The following is a 16,288-nucleotide window of genomic DNA, read 5'->3' on the forward strand; positions in this document are numbered from 1 at the left end:
CTTTCGCTCAACAGCAAAGTTTATTTCTTCCAACTTTACAAAGTACATATTTACACGTCATTTGAATAAATCAAAAAATATTTGTACCATGCTGCAAAACTAATCTCAATAAATCTCTTTTAGAAATGTTCCTTCCAAATGACGCGGGAGAACGCCACGCCTTACCAAACCATAAATTTACTAATGGTGAATATGATACGGCATAATACAAGTTACATGAATTGAGGAGTATGTAGATAGATTTTGCTTGCATGGAGGTTATAGCTAAGACCATCAACAAACTGAAAACAAGCTTAAATTCAAGTGAATGAATTTAATCAACCCCTTCACTCTTTATGTCATGTCACTGTGGTTCCAAATTTTCAGTCCGTAGATCGAATCCTTAACTATAACCATTCAAGTTCAAAAGCTTTCGAGCTGTACTCCACGGCCCCCTCCCCTCCCCTCCCCGTTACCTATTCGTTTTGTACATTGGTGCCAACGTGTTGGTTTGACGTCAGCATTCAAATGAAAGCTACTGAGCTGTTCTTCACTGTAGTACTGTTTATTACGCTGTACAAGGTGGCGGCATCGTTTGAGTCTGGATGAAATCGTGAGGTTAAATCAGTTATATTCAAACATTATATGGCAGAACTTTCCACCTGCACTAATTGCTATGCTGAAAAGTTTTTAGTCTGTCAATAAATCCTTTCGTGTCACGTTACAAGAAATCCTGCTCTTCTTTTATTTCTTTACAAAATTAACAATCAAATTGGGCTTCTTACCCACATTTGATGTTATTGAACAGTACTTTCCTGTAGCAGTGTTTATTAATCTGTACAAGGTTCTGACATGTTTTTAGTCTGGATCAAATCGTGAGAAGATATCAATTATATACAAAAAACTAGTCTGCTGCACTTTCGGCTTGCACTGTTTGCTGTGTCACACAAGGTGGTCACAACTTTTTTTGTCTGTTGATGAAATCTTGTGGTAACCTTAAAAAAATGACCAGTACACTCCTTTGGTGCTCTTTTGTTTAAAATTTCTTTACAAAAATCAAATTGGGCTTCTTACCCACATTTGATGTTGTGTGCTTTTCGTGGCGAGAGAAAACGGTGATCCACTTTTCCACACTCAAAACATTTTGGCCCTCAATAGCAAAAACATTTCAATAACATTACCTCAACAAATATAAATCTATGCAAACTTGCATAAAAAATAGAAAAACGCTACTCTTGGATAACCACGTTTCCGCGATTTCACGTAGTCAACAATTGCAAAGAACGTTAATAAGCATTATTTGTGGCCCTCTCAGGATGTCGCCATAGTAACGACCAGTGAAATATGGCCAGGCAAAGGTCCTTGTTATGGTGACTTTTGGAAGCGTCCCACTGGAGTATGGGTACAAGAGCAAGATCTGGTTCTCACAAGTCACGTGACCAAAGCTCTCCTTCCTTTTGCTGATCAGTATCAAATGATAGCACTCTGGGATAGGAGCTCATGACTCTGTATCACTTCCTTGAGTCAATCCTTTTCCGAGTAGATTTATATTTAGAACTTTCTTTCCCGCGAAAAGGTATAAAGTATGGAAATTTAATTGTCATTGCTCTTCTTTGATTGGGTATTTGGGCTTTGGGCGTTCCAAAGGTTAGGTCCCTGAAACACGCTCTAAAAATAGAAATCTACCCGGAAAAGGGTTGATAGTCACACTAATGCTCATAGCATCTGACTCCAACGTGGCTTCCTATTAAAACAATCAAAACGGATCAAAGGTTGACTCATTGTAGGGCGCACAATGTTTTGACGTCGCTTTAAGCCGAAAGGACTGTTATCTCAGTTACCCACAAGAATTCTACTTGCTTACCTAAATACAGTCTGTGGCAAGGAACAAAAGCTAACAAATGCCTCACTCTTAGGCAAATTGCGCCTGAAAATGCAAATAAAAATTTGATTCCCCATGAAACACCATCTTAATTTACACTACTTGCGTTTCCATTTCCATCTCACTAGAGTACTTCACGGCAACTAAACAACGACACTTCTGAGATTCGCCAAGAGTGTAAGGGTAATGCAGTAACTAAAGACTACAACGAAATCTTTTTTCTCAAAAAAAGTATAGTAACATATTGATTGCATTGACAGAGCGAGAAGTGTTCATCTCGGAAGAGTATTTCAGTATATACTAGTTTTAAATTCCCTTTTTAAAACAAAACGAAAATTTGCGCAAATGTTGAATTGCAAGAATATAAAAGTGGCCAACACTGAGGGCCAAGAGCTGAAGACGACAAGGGCCGCTTTCCATTCAACCAAAAAAATCCGGAAACTTCGTCTGAGGAATAGCTTCCTACGCAGGCGTTCTTTGGCTGGTCACGTCACACAATCGTGGAGGGATTGCATGACGTGACGAGCCAGAGAATGTCTGCGTACGAGGCTATGTGAGCAACCGAATGGACAGCAATTTTAACAGTTAAATTTCAGAATTTTCGATGTAACTCTCACGTTCTGTTCCATTCGTCCCAATCCTACTTGGATCCAGTTTCTCTGACGTATGTTGGTTGTGTTATTTCGGTTTACTTAGAATGGGTTCGTTTTTAAGTCGATTGCAGTAAACTGAAAATGCTGTTCTATGCAACACCTTTTATTTGAGTTGATTTTTTTTTTCAAATTTCAAATCGGAACGTTCCGCTAAATGGAAAGCGACCGAAACCACCCAACGCTAACCTAACTTAAACTATTGACAAGACAGATTACTGAAAAAGAGCGATGGAAACATAAGACAACGACTATAAAGCACCAAAAGCACAAAACACACTTGCGCATGCGTTATAGCATCAACCGTGTGTTCTGCGATAATGCCATCTAACTGCGAGCAAAAAGCGCGAAGGTCATCTTTGAGTACAACCGGCCGTTGACAATTTAAGCGCTTTGTAAGACTTTGTATGACGAGTAACAACATACCGAAGCATATGGTAATTAAATAAAACTAACGAAGGAAAAAATAGTTGTCTTAAAAAAAAGCCCAAAATGGTGGAATAAACCCTCAAAGCACATCAAAATTTGCTGAGGGCGAGGAACGTGTTTCCTTGATTTCACTGAATGAAAGTTGAAAATTAGTTTTATTTAACATTTCTCCATACAAAGTCTTACAGGAGCACTCAAATTGTCAATGGCTACCTGTATTCCAATTGTCAAGTTCTCTGCAGTGGGAACATTGGGTAACTTGGAAAAAAATTCTCTACTGCGTTTGACCTTCCTGTGGAACTTTCAAGCACGAAAACAATTTTACTTGAAGGAATCTCACCATATAGACCTTTTTCATAAATGGCGACTGATAAATTACTCTTTTGTTTTCATGAAAATTAGCCCTACTAGCCTCGTCAGCATGTGCAAAATTCAAAAGAATTTTTACTCTGAAATGAGGTTAGTAGGGCTAATTAACATATATTAAAAAGAATAATAAATCGGCCGCCATTTATGAAAAAGGTCTATTGCACACTGGAATGAGCCCTGTGTTTCTCACTGTTGATTCTAACCCGATGAACTACCGTAAAAACTTACTGTTAGATCAAGTGTGGAGAGTGATTTGCATTCTAACATAAGCTTACTGAAGTCGTAAATACGGCCTCCACTTGCACAATGGTCACTCACTTGTAATCTCAATGTTGTCAACGAATCACCTCTGGTCAAAATGCTGCAAAGTTTGGGTAACCAGTCTTCACTTATTTCACTGTAGACGTTGACAGTCAGATTTAATTCAGTTATTGATGTGCTGTGCGCCAAACAATCAACCAGGGAAAGTAACCATTCGTCACCTGAAGCACTGTACCTATTAACTTTTAGAGTTAGTGAAGTCAATGCTTTGTTTTTCGCCAAAGAACTCGATAAAAGATATTTATATCGATGGTCTTTTCCTGGCCATGGGCCTTCAAAGTTATTAATGGTGAGAGTGAGAGCACGTAAGGACGTGTTGTTACGCAAACAGCGACAAAGGTCTGTTAGTGCGTTCTCTTGATACTCACTACAGTGGTTGTTGATCGTTACACTTAATGAAGGAATCGAGGTCTTTTTAGTCGAAATAGAATAAAAACCGAATTTTGTTGTGAAGTTGTTGAGTGTAACATGGAGTGACGTCAGCCATGTGACGTCTGTCCACACGACATGTTTCACAACAGAATCGTCAGATTCGAGACTGAAGTCATCTTCTCCGGTACCTTTCACAGGAGAAGAATCACTGATGGAGCAAGGACGACCACTACACGATTCATCTGGAACTTCACACAAGTCGTGCACCTTTAGGAGAACCGTCGGGTTGTTATCTGAGATTCGTTGTAGAACAGTCTTTTCCTTTATGGACAACTCGCCCCAGATGTTGAAAGTTACCTGCAGTGGCAAAAAACATCTCGCTATGCAATCAACAACGGCATCAGTTAATTCGACGTGGACATTAAAAGTCACACTATACAGGGAACATTGTGCCAGTACACCACATAGACCTTCTGCTCCGTCACAACTAAGTTCGCCCCAAAGGTTTACAGTCAAGTGCTGTTTTGGAACCAACTTGTTTTCAGAGCCAACAGGACGAAAATCTACTAAGTGATTAGCTGCCACTTTGCTGCCGGTGTCTGGATGAAAATCAAAAGAAAACTGTGCCTTCTTTGATAAACGCAGATTCTGCAAAACAGTCGGCCAGTTTACAGGGACCTCTCCATAGACGGACACTCTCAAATTATTCAATGAACGATTTTGTATACAACCTCTTTCGAACACAGAAGCTCCATAGCTGCTCAGTTTCCCATTGACTTGAAGATCAAGAGAGTTTAAATAAGTTTGTCTGGCCAGTCCTTTACCAACTGCTGCAGCTAACAAATCCTGCATATCACCGAAAATTATGAGAGAAAGAGAGGTTAGGGATTTGTTTGTAACAAGCTTTCCTAAGGCTTCTATTGCAGTTTCGCTTACTGAGCCATAAATCGTCAGAGCAACAGACGGTGAAGGTTTATCAGCAGATAATCCACTTTCAAGAGTACTGGCCCAGGCATTGCCCTTGTTTTCCAACAACCCGATCGATACTTTGGTCAAGGATTTACTGGCAGCTAAACCTTTACCAATGATAGCAGCAACATCATCAGTCATGTCATCCGACACCGTGAGGATAAACTCTTGTAAACCCGTCCCTTCAGACAATACTTTAAACAGACCATCAGCTTCGTCTGTCGTCATTTGAAAGCTAAAAAGGCTTAGAGACGTGACCTGAGAGAAGGATACCAGGTTACCTACGAGAATTGGCCAGTTCCTTTTATTGGGGGAAAAACTATAACCACTCAATACAGTAACTTTCAAACGCTGCTGTAAATTTAAAAACCTTTGGCACGCCTTCAAAACCTTAACAAAGTGGCGATAATGTTCGATGCCAGGCAGAAATGTGTTGACTTCAATGTGCAGTGGAAACGGTATAAAGGAACAAAGTGTGCCCGCCATTTGTTCGCCATTTCCGCTTTCACTGAAGCCTTCGATAAAGAATGTTGCTGCTGCTTCAGTACAATTGCACCAGTCCCACTTATCCTTCAGCTCCACCCCAATCTGAGTGAATAGAATCCTCGCTTCCTCACCCAGTAAACCACAGACAAATAGAAACACTTGTGGATATTTTTGCACCAAATCTTTAAAGTCTAAATGTTCAAATACATTAAACTTGTTTCTTCGTAACTTGTGCGCAATATATAATGCAGCCAGGTGCTCTTGGAACGTTTTGTGAAGAAAGCAGTATTCATGTTGTGGATTCAACTTCTTCAAACTTTCCTCCTTGTAAAGAAGGCCTAGTTCGCGAGCTACCAATTTGTCATTTCTTCTTTCCAATTCTTTCAATTCATCTTCACGAAAACTATGACAATCATTCAGGAGGCATTTCCAAGCAAGCTTTCCAAGGGCAAGGAGCTCCTTTTTAAATTGCTTGTTCAAATCTCCGTCGTCTTCATGGGCCTTAATTTTGTGTTTTGCACAATATCTTCTCAAAAGGCACCGCACAATGATTTGGTAAAGCTCAGTACGGGAAGACGGCAATTTTCCTTCATAGTCTTGATAAATGACGCACAGGAGAAGTAGATTTAGTGGATTACTTCGAAGGGCATGTAATAATGTGTTCTCTTTGATTTCTTCAATGAGCCTTTCACCCTTCAATGAATGCTCTGGACCAACATTTTTAAAATGTTTCCTGATATACTCGAAAGCATCACCTTCAGTGAATCCTTCGATCTGTAAAAGAATGTCAAAAACAAACTCCTTTCTTACGTCAATTCCTCTCTCTTGTCGACAAGTGGCCAGGACATAACAAAATGGCAGAATTCTTCTGTGAAGAAGTTCATCCACAAAATGCTTTGACTTTTCAGAAAGTTCGTCCAGACCGTCCAAAATAATTAAAATTTTCTCCTGGTTATGAATGTCCCTCAAGAAATCCAGCAGCTTTTCTCTGGTATTTTTTTCAATATCCTTTGGCAGAAGTTGTTCGATGATGGCTTCTATTATATCCCCATCGATGTCTCGGCATTTTAACAACAGCACAAATTCAAAATTGGGAAAGGTAAACGCTGTGTCGGTGTTTCGATTTGCCCAATCGTAAGCAAGTTTGAGACAAAAAGTTGTTTTGCCAATTCCGGGGCTTCCCTCAACAAGCGTCATGACATCCTCACCTTTCGTAGGAGCCTCAAAGATGTCATACATGTTCACCTCACCACCTTCTGCCTGAACGCCTGCTTTTGGTCTTGAAACAATTTTCAATCTTGTGTAGACGTTTTCAAGAGGTAACTCAATGGTTTTGTCCCAAAGAAGCGGCCTCAGCTGAGCCCGTCTATTGTACTCTGCTCTGAGCAACTTCATAACAGCTGAGTTGTCGGTACCTGCTGAGGAAAAAAAAATCAGTGACAATTATAGCGCCTTGAAAGCTGGCAGTTAACGTCTCGTTAAGCTGGCGTTACGTTTTGGGTCATGGGAGGTTAAATGAGGGTTTTTGCTAAGACTGAGATACGAAATTATCCAAAAATCTGAAATCAGAGATGTTGCACTCCCGTAGCCTATCAACCAACACCACCCCCCCCCCCCCCCCAACACGTAATTTTGGTCGACAATAAATGGCATAGAAAAAGCAAAGAGCTTATTTGCTTTATTAAATTAGGTGTATTCTTATGTAATGCAATACCAGGATTTCAAGATGAAAGCAAAGTTTAGGGGTGCTTGTCATGTTAACTTACTTTGTTCTGGCTTACTTCTTGTCAAAATTAAAATGACAGAGCAACTAGTTTTGACAAAAAATTACCTAGCACAGTATAGCAAGGACTCTTGAAACTAATCACCATGATAGCAATTCGCAGACGGTAACATTCTAGAAATCTAGAAACTACAACAATTGTAGGAAATGACATGAGCTGAATCACTGAACTGAAATACACTTTCTTCACTCCAAAATTACTTTCGATAGCACTTTCATAGTCTCAAATACTTGCCTTAAGAAATTAAATACATGACTGAACGAATTACCTGTAAGACCTTTACTAGTTGACAGTTTACGCTGCTTTGGAGCTGAAGTGCATCTTGTGCTTGGAGATAATGGTCTTTTGCCCTTTGCTGTATCTTGCTTTCCAGATGAACCTGGATGAAAAAAAAAGTATTGATTTCTCTCACCCCTACCAAAGACATTTTAAAACACTTTAGGGCTATTTGAATACAAATCGAAAACTGGAAGTGACCACGCAGGACAACCTGCACTGTTTGCAGTGTCTCGCATTACTGGTCGCAAGATCAAAGGAACAAACAGCAGAAAAATGTTCCAAGCCCTAAAAACAATGCAGCAGCAGGTTATCAGGGTCCAGGGAAAATAGAGTTTTAGGGCAGGTACAGGCTAACTATTCAGAGATTACTTCAACAATAACAACTCTAACAGGCTTTACAATATGTAACAATAAGGGTGATTTCCCAGATTGACACTCAACTCTCTCTAAAAATGTGTCATCCTTACTAAAGTTCTGCTTGTTCCATAAATTAAAACGCCTCAAAATTCACGGACAATCCCGAAATATATAGAGCGTACCAAAACATAGCGCAAGTGAGCTTACCCCAAGAGGGAAAGTGCGCCACGAAATAAGAAGTTAAAGAAATAGACAAAAGAACTATGTGAAGAATGTACAAAAAAATTTCCACATTTCTCAGTATAAAACTCCGGCACTTCACTGTAGCCAAAGATAATTGCCAAAGTACTGTTTGATTAATGAATTGATTGACTGACTGATTGATTGATTGATTGATTGATTGATTGATTGATTGATTGATTGATTATCATGGCGACTAATATTGCTAGTCTTCTTCACGATCAATCCACTCATAGATACTAGCACAAATTTGTCACACATTATTTCAAGAATTAACATGATCCACAGCATCTGACATTACCTATCTCATAAACAAAAAGGCTAAACCCAAGCCTCAAGCAGGACATTTTACACACTACTAAAAATGTTCCCATAAACCCCTCCTCAATTACAACTTGCAAATTATTGCAGCATACAAGGAAGTGAAAAACAGCGCAATGTCACCCTATAATAATAATAATAATTTACCAATTTATATAGCGCGTATTTTACATGCGCTGATCAATAGCGCTTTACAATCATATGTTTAAAAGAAAACGAAAATACATTACCGTTAGTATTAAAATAAACTAAGTTACAAACTATAAAAATACTTCTTAAAAAGATAGGTCTTAAGTCGAGGTTTAAAACTGTCAAGTGATGTTGCTTGACGAAGCTCCAAAGGTAGCTCATTCCAGAGTTTCGGAGCTGCTGCTGAGAATGATCTTGCTCCCAATGTTGTAAGCATCTTTCCCTTGGGATGGTCCAATAAGAGCTTACCAGTAGACCTAAGATTATAAACTAAACTATGGCCTGATGAGAAGACAACAAATTGGGCTTTTTCATTTTGATAAAAATCTCATTTCAATCTTAAAACATTTCAGACATTTTACTACGCACCCACCAGGAAAAAAGTTTCATTCCCAAGTCTCCTACCTCAACAAAATAAAAAATAAAAAATAAAAAACTAAATAAATAAAAAATGCTCACCTTCCTGAATACAATTATTTCTCAATCTGCTATATTATCCAGAAAAAATACAGCCCTCAAAGGCAAAGCTGTCTGATCTTTAAAGTTTTGTTCCAGAAATCCTGTGTTCCATACACACAGAGCTTAATAACGTCTACACTGTAGAATATTCAGTTTCCTTTTTAAGTTCAATATAAAATGCGCACTGATCAAACTGTTCAATAATGTTATGATCGCTGTCAACATTAAACAAAAATTCTACTTTTCAAATCAATAGGGTGCGAGGGCCCACTTTAGGTCGTAAAATCAGGAAGGACTTTATTCATGTTCACATGGTCATCCTAGCAGACATTTATCACGATAATTATGCGATCATACCTTGTTGAACCTCCATAACAAGTGAAGGGTTCTTGTTGGCCTCAACGATTACCATGTGGCTTCCATCTTCCTCACTGGCATAGCTCCCTGGGGGGAAAAACGATATATAGAAACATAGATCCAACCATTTTTATTTTTCTCCTCCTAGCAGCATCACTCAAACTCAGAAGTACCTTGTCAGTGCCACTACCTCAGTGGAAAAACACCAACACATCCACTAACAATGGAATCTATTTAACCTATCATAATTTGGACCCAACTGGTATAAATTTACAGGTGCATTGTTTTACTGTTGCGATTCTAAATTATGCTGCTTGGAAACCAGAAATGTTGTGGTACATGATAGACTTCTTACTAGATGCAAGCAGCTAAAGAAAACGATGGTTTCTTCTATAATTGGGCCAATTACTTTTGAGAAAAAAAAAATAAAACAGCGGACAGCCAATTAAATATTAAACACCATGTACTAATCACAGTTACGTAATGGTTCCAGCACAACAAAGAATCATTTCAAAAGGAGAAACTTACTTTGTGTAATGTTAAGCATCCTTTCTACAAGTCTTCCACACTGTTCCTCCCAACTATATTTCTGTGCATATTTTCCACAAACACCTTTGGTCTCTCCAAGCCGTACATCCCTGTCTTTTTCACGAACAGCCCTGATTGTCTTGGCCCACTCTTTAGGATCTTCTGAATTCACGACACTGTAAGAACCATACAGCACTTTCTTTAAAGCTTCTCCGAGACCCGAGTTACCACTGACAAGTACAGGAAGACCAGCAGACAAAGCCTCAAGCGCAGCCAGTCCAAAGCCCTCTGTTCTTGATGGCATTATAGCAAGATCAACTTCACAAAACAGTTTAGCCAGTTCAGCTCTGCTTTCCTCATAAGAACGCACCCTCAGTTGTTTACGGTCAATGCCATGCTTGCATAACTTTTCTGCTACTTCATCCTCTTTTCCAGATGGTGCACCGACGAACACAAGCTGGTAAGAACTTTCAGACAACTCGGCAACTGCCTTCACTGCAATGTCATACCCCTTCAGTTCAAAATCTTCATAATCACCACGACCAAATACCAAAATACAAAATGTTCCACTTTCTTCCGTGGCTTGCTTCACATGAGAAAATTCAGAGAAAATGCCTGGTGTGAGCTGGAATACAGCTTGATCCTTTTCACAGTAACGGAGATAATGGGAATACGCATCTGCCAGCTTGGGACCTATTGCAACAACTTGATCTGCACACTCGCACAACTTTATCTCTGCTAGGCGCTTTTTTGCACCTTTGGGGATCGCATCAGTGTACCCTTTGAACATTCCCAGTTCTTCTGGAGCTGTGTGAACAACCTGAAGCCAATTACAGTGGTGACGTTGTCGAATGAGTTGTACTTGTCGGCCAAGGGGCAGCCCATGTCCTATTATCCAATCAATGCAATGGTTTTCAGGTAGAGAGGACAACCAGTCAATGGGCTCAAAACCTATCAGTTCTTTTGCTTCAATGAGATGGACCTTGTGACTAGCAGCAACTCTTTGATCCTCTTCAGTACACTGAGGGAGATACATACTGACCTCCACATTGTGGTGTTTTGCCAACTGGATGGCAAGCTCTCTGTTGATAGTTGACAAGCCTCCTTTTGTAGATCGCCATTCACTACTGAGTAGAGTAACTTTCAGTTTCCTGTTGGAAGCCAAAGTTGACCCACTTTCTAGGCCTTCCTGTGATGTAGAGGCTGACGTACTAGGCAAGGAGGAATCCTAAAATAAACATGTGTTCAATTTAATGAAAGAAATATCACTTTGTGTTAATTACAGGCAGCTATGAAAACCAGATTCTGAGGAAGTGTAATGTAGTGGTTAGTATGAGTCAAATCTATTGAGCTTGCTAAGTTTTACAAGAATGAGTAGATTGAATTTAAGACGGTTGCCTAAATATGGATTATTTAAGTTGAATGTGCCTTCTCAGAACTGAGGGCCTTATCCCAACTCATTCTGATAAAATTAGTAAGATGTTTTAGGTGGGATCCATGTCATCCCAAACTTTCACCAGCATGAGAAAATGGCAGGTCTATTCCGGGGGTGAGGGGTGAGGGGTGGGGGGTGGGGGGTGAGGGGTGAGGGGTGAGGAATGGGGGATGGGGGTGGGGGGTGAGTTTAACAGACGTGGATCTAGACTCTCATATACGTGATAAACGAACATCCTGCAATCTCACACGAAATCACCAGTTCGGGGGTGAGGGTACGTTTAATTTGTTCATGGCGCGAGCTGTGGGGATCTGCGATCCACCTTAACATTATGGAGTTCGACAAACACATAAAAGTAATCCAAACTGTGGCTATCGTTTATTGTATTCCTTTTTTGTTTGAGACTCGTAAGATCTTGGATCTTGGATCGACTAAATGATACAACTGACGTCATATTGGTTTTGATTCTTCAAAGTGTAACAAAACTGTAACTTTATATATACAAATAAACTAGATTAACTTTCCCTGGTTAATCATTTACCATATGGCCTTCGAAAAAACGGTCGCTAGGCTGGTTTGTCAATGATACTAAGTGGAGCAAGCGTCAATACTACTAAATGTCGCTATTGTCATGATACAATTACAAATGTCGTTATTGTCATACACAAACAAACGTTCTGCTCTTGAGATATGCACCCTCTACTCTCATATTAATTCGGAATCTTAAAACTGCAACACAACTGTAACTGTAAATAATCTGGATTAACTTTTATGAATTCGCCAAAGTGGCTTGAGAAAAACCGGAATCTAGACTGGTTTTGTTGAATCGTTACTTTAACTAGCGAGCAGTTTCTTTCCTTCACCTCCTCCCTTTTTTTTGGTGGGCAGGGAAAAAATGTTTTTCCCTTTTCTCGTTTGTATTTGGGATTTGAGCATGTTACATTTCGAATCTTCATTTCTAATCCTCTCTAGGATCAGAGAAAAAAGAAAGAAAAAAGTTCACTGCCTTCAGTTTATAATTTCTTTCAATTTCAGATTTCCGTTTTTCCCTTCCTTGTAATCAGAGTTCCATTAATAGAAAACGGAACATAAAAATAAACAACAAACATGTTTTTAGTAACTAAAATATGCTGGTATCACTTATATTCGAGAGATAACTCTCACGACAATAAGCTCTAGTGTATTTGCCGTTGCCGATTAAGGCATTTCAATGGTCGAATCGTCCAACTGAGTAAAGCTTGAGGTTGGCCGCTGATAAGATTGGTCCTAAAAATTTTTAACGGACGTGCGTAAATAAAGCTGAAGTAACGTGTACTGGGACTTCAGTGGCACAAACAATTAGAGCTGACGATAAAATTATCAATTCAATTCGAAAAACAAACTTAGCACATAAATTTTTTGCGACACTTTCTAATTTTGCATATTTTGTGGAAAACGGGAAAATTCAGTCATGAAAATTAAATTAAGTGACTTGCTGTGCAAGCCTTTAGAAAATTGGCCAAAGTCAAGTGCTGCGATGTACACTTCAAAATCTCGAAATTCTCGTGTCGCGAAAAATTCATTTAATAATGTACACAAGCCAACGAATCTCATGTTAGTGGTGGTATTCACTGTAGTCATGTTGGTGCTTACAAGCGGAACTATACTGAACGAGGATGCACAGGGGGAAATTTCCGTCCTTTAATTGCTGCATGCAATTACGATGACATTTCTATTTTTATGTAATTTTTTTCAGTTTTCGCTCGCACCAATATGATACTGTGAAAATAACCTGCAAGGATTACATCTTGACTTGTATCCCCCTCAAGAAAATTAAGGCATGGGTCTCTAGTTATTTACTTGAAAAAATAAGAGGGTGGCCTATCATTTGAAGATTTAGACGTAACTTCGTGGGACTTTGGCAGAGTAACATGGTTGCAAATGTCAAAGTATTGACATACACGATGTATGTAAATTGAGTTACGTGGTACGGCCGTAACGTCGTGAGACTTTGGAGAGTAACATGGTTGCAAATGTCAACATATATGAGAGTCTATGAGAGTATATGAGAGTCTAGATCCATGTCTGTTAAACTCACCCCCCATCCCTCACCCCTCACCCCCCACCCTCACCCCTCACCCCTCACCTCTCATCCCTCACCCCCCACCCCCCATCCCTCACCCCCCACCCCTCACCTGCTTCCTGTTTCTTGGTAAATGCAGTTGAGCTTATTACATATTTTGTTATCTTATGTATCAGAGAAGCATTCACACGAATTTCAATTCAACAGGGAGACTGTTTATTAATAACTATTAGCATATTGATGCCTGGTCCAGAGGGAACTGGGCCTTACTAAGTGTTGCCAGCTTTTAAAAATGTTCAGAAAGCCAAACACAGCTTAGAATTTTATGGGAGCTCAACAAAAGCTACAAAATACAATGTTCTAGCTTCAATAAGATAAAAAAAAGTTTGAGAAGTAAATAGAAATCTCTGCACAGTTACTGTTCTATTCAAAGGCCCAAAACTACTAAACACTAACCAGCAAAACAAGCCACAACAAATTATCAGTGCAACTGGTTTAAAATCAGCTTTGGCAGTCAAATATTGCCAACCTTTGTGCCATCCTAGGTGTTATTTAGGGCACAGAGTCCCAAATAAGACTTGGCAGTACATGGGCTTCCAGGTATGTATAGGAGGCACCACGGTGGTTGTATGAAAATAACAAGATCATTGGTAAAAAAAATGATTTCTGTTACTGGTTATGTTGAGAGAGTGACCTAAGCAATGCAGCTGTTCTCCAGGACAATTTTGTTATTGCAATGTACAGAAAAGAACAAGAGAAAAAAACCCAACTTTTTGGCAGGATTTTAACCAGTTACAACTGCCAGAGAAAGCATTACATGACTATCTCTTGAAGAGTAAAATGATTTTTAAAAGTATTTGTTTTATCATTGGGATAGGGATAAAAAAAATAGGACTTTTAAAAAAACAGTCCAGAAACCTTATGAAAGATTGTGTGTGGCACAGATAACAAAGGTTCCCTCGGGGTTAATTTTTGTTTGGCGAGCTGAAAAAGTCATCCAAAAATTAAGGTAGCCAGTCTAAAGGACACAGAAAAGCAGTTCTTATCTTTACTTTAAGAAATTGGGTAACTGACATGGGTGGGGTTACATGTACCTTAGAAGTATACACACTTGGCCTAAGGTTACACCCATTTTGCTTGCGAGTTTTGGAGATCTTGTAGGAAAACTGGGTAACCTTAGTTTGGGGAGGATATCCACTATTAGGTTAGCTTAGGTAAGGTAACCTTAGCTTGAAGAGGGTGAACACCTGCCTTGGCGATGGCTATAATGACTAGGAGATTGCAAAACTCATTGGAGTAACCTAAGCTTTGTTTGACGAAGGTGAACACTTGCCCTTGGGTTAGCTATTGTTTGCGGGATTGGGGGCCTCATAGGAGTAATGTCAGTTTAATTTGGGTAGGGTGATCAACAATCCTGAGGAGGGTAAACACCTGCCCTGGGGTTAGCTATTGTTTGGAGGATTGGGCATGTAAGAGGGGTAAGGTTAGCTTAGTCTGGAGAGGGTGAATGCCTGCCCTGGAGTTAGCTCGTGTTTGGGAGATTATCATGTAGCAGGGGTAAGATTAACATAGTCTGGAGAGGAAGAACACCTGCTCATGTTTGGGAGATTAGGCACATAACAGGGGTAAGGTTAGCTTAGTCTGGGGATACCTGCCCTGGAGTTAGCTCTTGTTTGGGGGATTGGGCACATAACAGGGGTAAGGTTGGCTAAGTCTTGGGAGGAAGAACATCTGCAATGGGGTTAGGTTTTGTTTGGGGGATTGGGTACATAACAGAAGCAAGGTTAACTTAGTCTGGGGAGGGTGAGCACCTCACCTGCCCTGGTGTTAGCTCTTGTTTGGGGGATTGGGCACATAACAGGGGTAAGGTTAGCTTAGTCTGGGGAGGAGGAACGCCTGCCCTGGAGTTAGCTTTTGTTTGGGGGATTGGGCACATAACAGTGGTAAGGTTTTCTTAGTTTTGGGAGGAGGAACACCTGCAGTGGGGTTAGGTCTTGTTTGGGGGATTGGGCACATAACAGGGGTAAGTGTGGCTTAATTAGTCTGGGGAGTGTTAACAACTGCCCTGGGGTTAGCTCTTGTTGGGGCATTGGACACCACACAGGGGTAAGGTTAGCTTAGTCTGGAGAGGTAATTTAACAACTGCCCTGGAGTTAGCTCTTTTTGGGGGGATTGGGCACCACACAGGGGTAAGGTTAGCTTAGGCTGGAGAGGTAATTTAACAACTGCCCTGGGGTTAGCTCTTTTTGGGGGTATTGGGCACCACACAGGGATAAGGTTAGCTTAGGCTGGAGAGGTAATTTAACAGCTGCCCTGGAGTTAGCTCTTCTTTGGGGGATTGGGCACCACGCAGGGGGCGCATAACAGGGTTGTGGTTAGCTTAGTCTCGGGAGGGTGAACACCTACCCTGGGGATATCTCTTGTTTAGAGGATTGGGTAAGGTTAACTTAGTCTGGGAGTGGAGGACACCTGCCCTGAAGTTAGCTCTTGTTTGGGGTATTGGACATTTCATAGGAGTATGAATAGGTTAGTTTGAGGAGAGTGAATAGCTGCCCTGTGTAAGCTTTGGTTTGTGGGATTGGACATGTCATAGGGATAAAGTTTTCTTAGTCTGCAAGGGGTGAACACCTGCCCTAGGGTTAGGGGTATTGCTTAGCATGCCATAGGGGTAATGTTAACTTAGTTTGGTAGGTATGGACACCTGCCCTTGGGATGGCTATTGTTTGAGGGATTGAGCACCTCACAGATGTAAGGTTAGCTTAGTTTGTCTTGGGGAGAGGTATTGTTTGGGGTTTTTTGGCATCTCATAGGGGTAAGTTG

General features: G+C 40.2%; 1 protein-coding gene and 2 long non-coding RNA genes across 3 annotated transcripts in view; all 3 read right to left on the bottom strand.

The window, feature by feature from the left end:
• LOC146453765 (uncharacterized) overlaps positions 1 to 16,288 on the bottom strand; it is an 88,339-nt gene that overhangs the window by 24,294 nt on the left and 47,757 nt on the right. The gene's annotated exons all lie outside the window — the stretch shown is intronic.
• LOC146453768 (uncharacterized) overlaps positions 1 to 16,288 on the bottom strand; it is a 27,841-nt gene continuing 11,553 nt past the window's right edge. The window contains exon 3 of the long non-coding RNA XR_014859454.1: positions 1 to 940. This is a non-coding gene — a long non-coding RNA (uncharacterized LOC146453768). The remainder of the gene's footprint in view (positions 941 to 16,288) is intronic.
• Positions 1 to 16,288, bottom strand: part of LOC146453767 (uncharacterized) — a 20,009-nt gene continuing 3,721 nt past the window's right edge. The window contains exons 4-7 of the mRNA XM_085096359.1: positions 9,972 to 11,199; positions 9,444 to 9,530; positions 7,510 to 7,620; positions 1 to 6,875 (exon numbers count right to left, since the gene is read on the bottom strand). Coding sequence (XP_084952485.1) covers positions 3,508 to 6,875; positions 7,510 to 7,620; positions 9,444 to 9,530; positions 9,972 to 11,199 — 4,794 coding nt within the window. The 3' untranslated portion in view covers positions 1 to 3,507. The remainder of the gene's footprint in view (positions 6,876 to 7,509; positions 7,621 to 9,443; positions 9,531 to 9,971; positions 11,200 to 16,288) is intronic.

This window comes from Pavona decussata, unplaced genomic scaffold (assembly GCF_977016875.1).
Source record: "Pavona decussata unplaced genomic scaffold, jaPavDecu1.1 SCAFFOLD_324, whole genome shotgun sequence".
NCBI classification, from domain to species: Eukaryota; Metazoa; Cnidaria; class Anthozoa; order Scleractinia; family Agariciidae; genus Pavona; species Pavona decussata.